At 32.7% G+C, this 11,140-nt stretch overlaps 1 protein-coding gene across 1 annotated transcript in view; it reads right to left on the reverse strand.

Moving 5' to 3' along the window:
* The window catches only part of LOC131068458 (uncharacterized), a 191,677-nt gene extending 182,411 nt beyond the window's left edge, over window positions 1-9,266 (reverse strand). The window contains exon 1 of the mRNA XM_058003640.2: window positions 9,005-9,266. Coding sequence (XP_057859623.1) covers window positions 9,005-9,043 — 39 coding nt within the window. The 5' untranslated portion in view covers window positions 9,044-9,266. The remainder of the gene's footprint in view (window positions 1-9,004) is intronic.
* Window positions 9,267-11,140: the final 1,874 nt, after the last annotated feature.

The raw sequence follows: 11,140 nt of genomic DNA on the forward strand, positions 1-11,140 counted from the left end.
ATCTTCTATCGTGCTTATATTTTAATTTAGTTTATAATTCTTAACTATCTAATTTCAAAATCTTGATAGGTTGCTAGCACATCTTCATCCGAGAGGATTTGGAGCACATAATCCTTCATCCACTCAATAAAGCGCAATAGACTACACTCCAAAAAGGCAGAGGAGATGGTCTTTGTACATTCAAACTTGAGGCTACTCACACACAAAGAAAATGCCTACAAACAAGGGGAGACAAAGCAATGGGATATTGATCCAAAGCATGTTAAGTTGGATGATTCAGTTTCCCGCATTGTTGCACTTGGAGTTGATGATGACCATGAGCTACCTAGTGATCATGAGACTGAGTATGCTAGTACCACTGCCAATGCTAGTGCCAGTGCCCAGTTGATGCAAAGGCAGGGGTAGACTCACAAAGACAATCTACCTTACAAGATTCAAACACAATTCCCTCAGGCATATTGACTAAACTCCATCATTGGTCTCTACAAAACTTGAACCCTTGTGTCAACTTGGGATTAGGCATTTCATTGGGCCTTGAACATCAACTTGGGTAGAATGAACATACTATTTAAGGACTGAGATACTGCAGTACAACCAAATTTATGATCTCCAAGTTTCCACCTACACTTCTGTTTGAAACAAATCAGACCTTACAAGGAAGACTGTCCATAAGTTGACAAAAGGACCCAAACTCAATGCTCCTAAGCCCTTTACACCTTGGCCTTGGTTGAGAGGACTCTACACAAATGGACCCGGCGTTATCTCAGTTTCCAATACTGAAAGGATCCTATAAAGTCACTGATACAGTATGAACATGACTAGTTCTATGACTTGTATTAGGACTGTACAATTTATTTGGATCGGGACTGACCAGGCTCTAACAAACTAGACAGTGAGGAGAGTCATACATATTGATCCAGGGCCACTCCCATACACTTAGGAACCCCAAACTCTTTACTTATTGGTGTGAGAGAGACTATTTAGGGCCTGTGATTTTCTCCTCAAGGTGTTTTTTGTCCTGCCTTCCAACCAAGACTTCATTTGTGAGGCACTAGGACTGATTATGTATGACTGTGACAGTCAATATCTCAGGGACAGTCATCTGCACACAGTTTGTTTCTTCTCAAGATGACTTCAAAGTGCTTCCAAAGGGTGTATAAGGTCCTCACACCCCTCTCTCAGACATCAACCTTTTCAAAAGACCACTCACTTGGTCTTTTCAGCAAGTTCTTCAACCTCACTGTCATATAAGGTCTAATAGACTAATACACTCAGAAAATCAGACCATTTAGTCCTCATATGCACGTGCCACAAGAATTTTGGAGACCTGCAAGAAAAGAACATGAAAATACATATTTACATTTGCCATCTCACTTAGTCTTATGAGTTTCTAACGTGGGAATAACCATGACTACATTTTTTTATGCCACTGGTTACCTTTGTCTAGGGTTTTAGGCAGATTTAACCAAAAAGATTGTATCTCAGTCAAATCTCAATGGATTTTGATGAAATAAAAAACAAAATAAAGTAGAATCACTGTTCTTTCATTCACAATGGATTTAGAATTCAAATATGAAAGTTTTCAATGAGAATAAAAGTAAAAGACAGTCTGCAACATATGGAAATACACAGAAAACTCCAGCTTTATTAGCAAAAACCTTCAAAAATCCACCAACCGACCCAATGGTCAATGGGACATGCTTAAATACATGTTCTCACCACCCCCCCCAACGGCTACAACTGCCATTTGAACCAAACTAATGAAAACACCATTTGTTTTACAACTTTGCAGCAAAAGTTGCATTGACAATTTTTACACAACATGACAACTTTTCCATCAACTAGTCAAATGACCTTACAAGGACTTCTCAAGACCCTAGACCATTACATACATGCTCAAGGAGGTTAAATAGGCCCATCACATGGTGAAGAGTTGATAAGAACCATGTTGACAACTTTGTATGCTCATATGACAACCTTTTGGCATAAACATGACAATATGACAAACTTACATCAACATAACTTCCTAATGCACTAATGGGACTCAAACAACTACCAAATGGTCCAATAGACCTTATTCCATGGTCACAACATAAAAAACAGCATAGACTTTGAAAATGGTTGCCTCATGGAGGCATGCATCCATCCATTAGGTGCTCCTGCACCACCAGTGCCAGTGACATTGTTTGTGGTTCTTCTAATTTACCACAACATATGGAGGATGATGATGATATTTTTTATGACCCATATTATATTTGATCAATGATGGCTGATTGTTGACACTTGACATTATTATTTTTGAACAAAAACATTAATATGGTGGTGTATTTACTAGTTTGCAATGTTATTTGAACTAAAACTTTAATATACACCATGACAGTCAAGTTTAAACTATTAATATGGTGGTGTATTGTTAAAACATAATTTTATTAGGGGCCATACCCTTAAAACATTTATATATAATGTTCTAATATAAGGTTATAGAACCTTACATATTATATGATTTATAAGCATATATCATTTGAAATAATTATAATCTAAAAACTATTAGATTATTAATTATTTACGAATGGGGGTTATTTAAAAGGTGTGACTAGTGAAGTCGCCCTTCCTCCTGTATTTAAGGAGGTCCTCTCTCATTTGAGAGGTGCGTCAATTTGCAGATTTGTAGTGATTTGTATAACTATGCACAAGAGGTATTATTGGCCACATAGATGTATTGGAGGAGTGTCCCTAGGTTCAAGTCTATTTTATGATAGACTACATTTGTAAGTGTTTAAATAAAATGATGCATTATGGGGCTTTTTATTTGAAAGGATTTTCCCCATGTATATCTTGTGTAATGTGTTGATTTATGGTTGTATGATTCTTAATGCATTTATTTTACATCTTGTTTATAACAATTAGTAGCCTAAGATCCTAATTTCTAACATGGTATCAAAGCAAGTTAGCCTATTACTAATCATTTTTACAGGTTATATGCCAATTCCTACAATTCATGCCACAAATCTTAAGGTGTTATTACATAGATGGTGCAATACTTTAATAAAAAGGTTGTCTTTTATGTGTCTTAGAATCAAAGGGGGCAAAAAATAAAAATAGCTCTTAAAGAATCAATATGGCCTTCAAGATTTATGGAAGAGTTCCAATTGGATACATGTTAAAGTACCATCTTACTTGAAGTTATTTTACTCTTTCCAAACAATATTATTTCTAAAGAGAGAAAAGCACATTGAAGATCATGCGCACCTCACTAAAGTGAAAGTATTTCATCATAAAAGTTATCTCCAATTCCATCATAAGAGCACATTGAAGATCATGGGCACATGTTATATATTGGAATCTTAGTCATCACTTATTAAAACCTCTGTGGAGTGATTGGCTTGTAGGTGATGCCATTCAAGGCAAATATAACTGACACCACCTAGCGGCTAAATCCTAGATGTAAGACCTAACCTTAAGGCATTATATGCTCCAAATTCAAATCAATGGTTGGCCTTAGATGATGCCATTGAAGGGGAGTGTGCATGTCAATGCCACCACCTAGTGGCTAAATCCTAGTTTTAAATTCTAGGGGTAGGCATAAGTAAGTCCTAATAGGCATGAAAGTAAAATACAACCTACATAGGCATTAGTAAGTCCTTTAAGCCTACAAAAAGGCATATGTAAGTCCTTTTTGTTTTAAATAATACCGGTAGGCATTAGTAAGTCCTACAAGCACATTTGTGCTGAAGTCCTATGGGCATATTGTAAATTCTTCTCCTTGTAAATCTTCAAATTCTTAAAGCGTAGTATTAAGTCCTACGAGCACATTTGTATTGTCCTAAAAGCACTATGTAATGAACCTGGGGAGAGGCTAATTTGAGGCAAGTATGGCTCCAATATAATTTTTGATAAGACCTCATAGCATCATTTTTAAAACACAGGGATTAGAAATTATGACAAGATGACTTTCATGTAGTCCGGAATGCATGATCTTCATGTCGGCATATATTTGTGTCCCTATTTATCACAGCCAAAGAAGACCTATATTACTAGTGTAATTCATTTTTTCTTTTATGGAAATTGACATATGATGCCCCCTATTAACATTAAGGGGGAGGGTTAGAACATATTGTTATTAGGGATCATACCCTTATAACATTTATATATAATGTTCTAATATAAGGTTATAAAACCTTATATATTATATGCTTTATAAGCATATTCCCATTTGAAATAACTATTAGATTATTAATTATTTATGAACAGGAATTATTGAAAAGTTATTAATTATTTATGAACGGGAATTATTGAAAAGTTATGACTAGTGAAGTCAACCTTCCTCCTATATTTAAGGAGGTCCTCTCTCATTTGAGAGGTGTGTGAATTTGGAGATTTGTAATGAGTTGTATCACTATGCACAAGAGGTATTATTGGCCATGTGGAAGTATTGGAGGAGTGTCCCCAAGTTCAAGTCTATTTTATGATAGACTACATTTGTAAATGTTTTAATAAAATGATACATTATGGGGTATTTTACCCGAAAGGGTTTTCCCCATGTATATCTTGTGTAATGTGTTAATTTATGGTTGTATGATTCTTAATGCATTTATTTTATATCTTGTTTATAATGATTATTATCCTAAGATCCTAATTTCTAACATGTATTTTGTTATGTTATTTGATTATTAGCATAGTGGTGTATTTTGAACTTTATTACTGCTGCATATATGTATACATTTTTTATTTTTATATGTTTTTGTAGTAACAAAATCCCAAAACCCCAAAAAAAAATTTGACTGGACCCATGAACCCAAACCCAAGCCCGAACCGGGACCAACAACTTAGCTGTCAAAACAAGGTTAAGCAGACAAGATTTGCAGATGCATTCTGCACTGTATGTGGGAAAGAAGAAACAGTTGTTCATATCTTCAAGAAATGTCAACAGCTAGAGGATTTTGGATAAGGCTGTAAGATTAATTGAATTTCAATTTTATTGTTTCTCTCTTTTGGAAAGGGCCTCTTTTAGGGGATTATTGGATGGTCTGGGACAGTTGCAAGGGTTTATGGCATACAACTCAAGTTGGTAGCAATCAGTTCTCTTTGAAGGTCAAGATGCCATGCCATCTTTCAGAAGGAGACCTCCCCTCTCAATATAGGGAAGTTGAGGCTTTTCAAACAAGAGTTGGCTTTGATTGTACAAGCTAAGTTTCAGCTGTTTTGAATTTGAAGTGATGTGACCTATTTGCCCATTCGATGCAGGCTCAAGTGTTTTCTTTCTGTGCCTATATAGGGAGTTTATCCTCTTGTTAAACATTATGCTCAGATGATGTAGCTTGCTGTTCCTTCGAAGTTTTATATAGAGCACTTTTATCAACTAAAAGAAAAAAATCAAAATTGACAAATTCCCTGGCTAAAATCCAAAAGTTTAGAGATTTACCAGAGTAAGTCCAACAGTTCGCAACTTTTGCCCCCATTTAGGTAGAACAAAACCTGAGGAAAGTCTAAAATGTAGAAGCTATAGTTTGACAACAACAGATCACAGCTTCAAAAACTATGTCATTCAGATTATATAAACTATGATAAAGCACGACTTCTATTTAACTGATTTTGAAATTCTACATGATTTCAGAAGGTAAATTTACATCAATTCCATAAATAAATATTAGACAATTGCCGAATTGGCCACAGTAAGTCTAATATGTAACTTTTTTAATCCAGCAAGTACAACAACTAGCAAATTTAACCATCAATTAAATAAAACATAACCCAAACTAAGTCTAACCAGTTAAATTTATACTTTTAAATCAACATATTGTAAGATCTAAACATGGCAAATTGAAACAAATTACAGTTCTATGAGATATTAAAATTTGACATTATTCCAAATATAAAACTTATCCAGTTCCACCAATAAAACTGCCACAGTAAGTCCAAAATTTTACAAACTTACCACTAAGTACAATAATTAGTAAAGTGACCCCTCATTCAGCTAAAACAATACCCTAGCTAAGCCTAATTTATGGAAGTTCATGGTTTAAGAACAAAGGGTAACAACTTCAAACAATATATATATATAATATAATTAACCACAACTTCAATTAACTGATTTTTGAAAATCAACATGATCTCCAAGTGCAAATTTGCTCCAATTCCATAAATAAAGATTAGACAATTAACTAATTGCCATAGTTAGCCTAATATTTGACAGATTAACAACAGAAAGTCCAACAATTAGCAAATTTAACCATCAGTTAACTAAAATATAACTAAGTCCAAACAGTTGAATTTATACTTTAACAATAGCAAAGTTGGTATTTCTAATCATGGCAAATTAAAAAAATTGCAGTGCGAATTTTTTTGAATTTCAACAACATTTTTAAATGCAAACTTAATCCAAAATTCCAAATCAACAAATAAATCATTGACTTGTGAATTCGTAAGTCCAAGATTTTACATATTTACACTGTAAGTCCATCGATTAGTGAGGTTTAACTCTCAATTGGCTTCAATTTTACAGAATAACCTTAAACTTAATAATTATAATTAGCAACTTTAACAGATTTACTTTGGCAAGTCCAACAATTAGCACCAATTTAGCATTCGGTAAGTCTGATCTGTAAAATAATAAATGTCTTCTCTATATAAATTAAATTATTAGAGTTAGACAATAGCAGTTTAGTACACGCACTCAAAACAGCAGTTTAACCACGGGTTCAAAATTTCAACCTAATTGATTTTTCAAATTCAACGTAACTTCCCTATACAAACTTACTTCAATTCCATATAATCAAGAAATTTAACTCGGTAAGTCAAACATCTGACAGTTTAATCAAAATAAATCCAACAATTAGCAAAATTAACCCTCCTCAGCTAAAACGTAACCCCAAGTAAGTCTAAAATATAGAAGAGAAAAATCTACTTTAATTGAGTTAAAGTTAGGAAATAGCAGGTTGATACGCGCACTCAAAAACTGTGGTTAAACACAGTTTTGATCTAACTGATATGTGAAATTTAATACAATCTCCTATACTACCCAATCCAATTAAATTAACAAATAAAAACTTTAACAGATTTAATACTAGTCAATCCAACAATTACCAACTTTAACACTCCGTCAGCTAAAACCTAAGTCTAAGTAAGTCTATTCTCTGAAAGACTACAAATCTGCTTACAATGTTAAATTCAAGCAATAGAAGGTCAACACATGTGCTCAAAAACTGTGACTAACCACAGCTTCAATATAACTGATTTTTGTAAATTCAACATTATTTTCTAATGCAGACTTACTTCGATTAAATAATATCAACAAAAAAAATGTCTAGTTAACTCAGAAATTTAACACAATTTACCACAGCAAATGCAACAATTAGAATACCCAACTAAAGAATAACCCTACGTCTAATCTCTAAAAGAGTAACATCAAGATAAATTCAATATAAGCAACTACAAGTTGACACACACTCAAAAACTACATTTAACTCTAGCTTCAAATTTTCAAGCTAACTGATTGTTAAAATTCAACATAATTTCCTAACATAAACATACTCCAATTCCATAAAATTAACAATATTTGACTCAATAAGTTAAAAAATTTAGAGAATTACAACATTAAGTCCCTCAGTCAGCTAAATCATAAATCTAAGTCAGTCTAATCTGCAAAAGAGTAAATATCTATATAAGTTAAAGCTAAGAAATGGCAGCTTAAAAAAAGCACAAAACTTAAGTCATCGACAAATTCAATCTGAATTTTGAAGTTCATAATTAATTCTTAATGCAAACTTACTTTCAATTCCATAAATTTAACAATTTTGACTTCGTAAATAAAAATTTAACAGATTTGAAAATTTAACCCTTCAGCAGATAAATCATAGCTTTATGCAAGTCTTAACATGTAAAAGAGTAGAATTCTATTTAAGTTAAACTATTATGTAAAACAGTAAGAGAATGAAAGGTTATATAAGTTAAAGCAATATGTAAAAGACTAAAAGTCCATATTAAGTTAAAGTTGAGCAATGACAGGTCGAAAAACTCACTCAAAGGCTGCTGCAGTTAACCAAAAATTTGAGCTAACTGATTTTTACAAATTCAGCAGAATTTTCCAACACAAATTTACTTCAATTCCATAAAAAGAGCTAGGGTTAACCACAACTTTGATCTAACTGATTTATGAAATCAACAAGATTTCCTGACACAAACTTAAATTCCATAATATTAACGAACTTAACCTTCGGTGTGCTAAAACGTAATCTTAAGTAAGTCTACCATATAGAAGAATAGCATTCTACCTAAGTTAAAGTCCTATGTAAAAGAGAAAACGACACTATAAGTTAAAGCAGTAGCAGGTATACAACCTGACTCAGAGACTGCAGTTACCACAACTTTGATCTAACTGTTTGGGGAATTTAACAATTTTTTCTCAAGCAAACTCACTTCGATTCGATAAATACAGCTAGGATTAACCGCATCTTCTAGCTTATTGATTTTTTAAATTCAACATGATTTCCTAACGCAAACTTATTTTGATTAAAATTTAACATATTTACTCCCTAAGCCAGAACCTTAACTGATTTACCACATTAAGTTCGGTTATTAGTAAATTTAACCCTCCATCAGCTAAAACATAACCCTAGGTAAGGCTAATCTTCAGAGGACTAAAATTCAAACCCATATAATTGATGTTAAGCAATAGCAGGTCGACACACCCGATTAACTACAACTTTGATCAAACTAATTTTTGAAATTCAACGTACTTTCCCAAAGTAAAGTTGCTTCGATTCCACAAAATCAGCGGTGTTGACTTAGTTAATCAATAATTCAACAGATTTGCCAAAATGACTCCAACGATTAGCAAATTTAGCCTGTGTCAACTAAAGTTGAACCCTCGGTCAGTTTAAATGTTGACAGTAGCAGGACGCGGTTCAAACCAGGGCAAGTGAAAACGAAAAATGCAATATATCAAATACAATAGAAATTAAAACAAAAATTCTAAAAACAAATTACGATCTATTTTTAGACATACCGCAGATGGCGTGGAGAAACCCGTCATTCGCCAAAACATCTTCGCCAGCTGTGTGTAATAACTCTGCCCCTTCCTCGTCCTCCTCTGCAATTGGATCCGGGCTTATATACAATGAATATATATCTATTTATATATACTGTGTATATATACAGTATATATATTCTCAGTGGATTTTTTTAGCAGAAATTCGATTTTGTTTTTTTAATTTTTAAGCAAAACCCTCGGCCCGATATTATTTGAAGAGGAGCACAGAGGAACAGGAAAAATATAATGAGTTAAACAAGGTACATTTATATTTATGGTGGGTCACTTTTTTTTGTTAATATATTTGTTTTGCTTCGCTTTTGTGTTGGCCTCATGTTTGATATAATTTATTTCTATTTGTTTATCCAGTTCCACTAAATTTGGAGGAACTTTGTTTGCTTTTCAACAACATAAGTTTGTTCATTTCGTTCCTAAATGTAACTGGACATCTCTATTTCAATTTTAATAAGAGTTTTATTGCATTTAATTTAATTTATGTTCATTTCAATGAGATATGTAACATGTAATTAGGTTCAAAGTAATGTTATAATAATGAAATTTGTATCCAATAAGAGTTAAAATTATGTTGTAGAGATTATTCAAGAAAAAACTGTGTCAAATTAGTATTAAAATTTTAAGTTCAATATTTTTTAATCTTTAGGTATGAACATAAATGCATATAACTTCAAGTAATATATGAAGTATCTTTGTACGAAATATATTATGATACATAACATAATTAAAAGTTGGATAAAATATGTAAGGCATTTCCTTATGTTATATATTGTCAATCAAAGTGGTTCTTCGATCAAAATATTTTATTTATTTTTTTGAAAAAAGGTGGCAGTGCAATTTAATATATTTTATTTATATATTTCTTTAAACTGATTCAAAGAGCTCCCGGAGAAAAGAACCAGAACTCTTTGGTCAAAATATTACAATTCTTAGTAAATAATTATATAATTGAAATTTGCATATAGTTATGTAAAATAAATGAAATGCAATAAACTAATTTTGAACCATTAACAAATGCTTTTGTTTTAGTTGGTAGCTTGAAATGACAAGTCTACAACATTCACAAAAATGTCACTTTCATTATGTGTGTTCAAGATGAAAAATTAAGAGCACCTCGAAGTAACAAACATCTTTTAGTTTGCATTTTTGTTTTTGTATTTTATATCTATAACTCATTGCTTCATAGGAAAATTGGTATCTATAATAGAGAATAATTCACTAGCAATCGCACCTTGGTGTGCAATGGGTACGTCGAAAAGGTACGGAATCTCAATCATGAAAAAACTTTAGTCTTTCTTTTGCATACATTTGTGTAATACACAAGGTCAATTGTTATCATAGAAAAATGATGTTTGTTTTGCAATAAAGGTGTGAATTGAAAATTGATAGCTTCAAACCAATTATGCATCCAAGGGATCCAAACATGACTAAAATAAAACCTTTAAATTAGGAAGATAATTAGGTTCAATAACCAATAGGCTCATGTTATGTTTGCAACAGGGAGAAGGATAGAGAGGGATAGAGAGGCAGATATAGATGGGGCATGAGTGATAGATAGAGGGGTAAGGAGATAGAGAGGAAGAGGAAGACAAAGATAAATATATAGATGGAGAGAGATAAAGAAGGGGGGGGGAGAGTGATAGATAGAGATAGAAGGGATAGTGTGAGAGATAGAAAGATAAAGATAGAGATAAAAAGTGATATAAAGAGAGATGTGGAGAGAGGGAGAGATATAAGGGTAAAGAGATATGGAGAGATAATGAGATAAGTATAGAGGGAGTGATGGAAGAAGAAATATAAATAGAGATAAAGAGGCAAATAGATATAGATATATAGGTCTAGGAAGAGGGGGATAGAGATAGACATATAAATAGATGGGTAGGGAGAGGGAGACATGCCTAGAGATAGTTCCAGGAAGAGAAGAAGATAAAAGTAGAGATGAAGATAGAACTAGAGAGGAAGATGGAGACAATTAGATAGATAGATAGAGGAAGAGATAAAGATAGAGATAGATATGGAGATAAAAAACGGAGAGATAAACATGAATAGAAAAATAAAGGAAGTGGGAGAGATAAAAAAGAGTTATAGATGGTTAGA

Source organism: Cryptomeria japonica, chromosome 9 (genome assembly GCF_030272615.1).
Source record: "Cryptomeria japonica chromosome 9, Sugi_1.0, whole genome shotgun sequence".
In the NCBI taxonomy this organism is placed as follows: domain Eukaryota; kingdom Viridiplantae; phylum Streptophyta; class Pinopsida; order Cupressales; family Cupressaceae; genus Cryptomeria; species Cryptomeria japonica.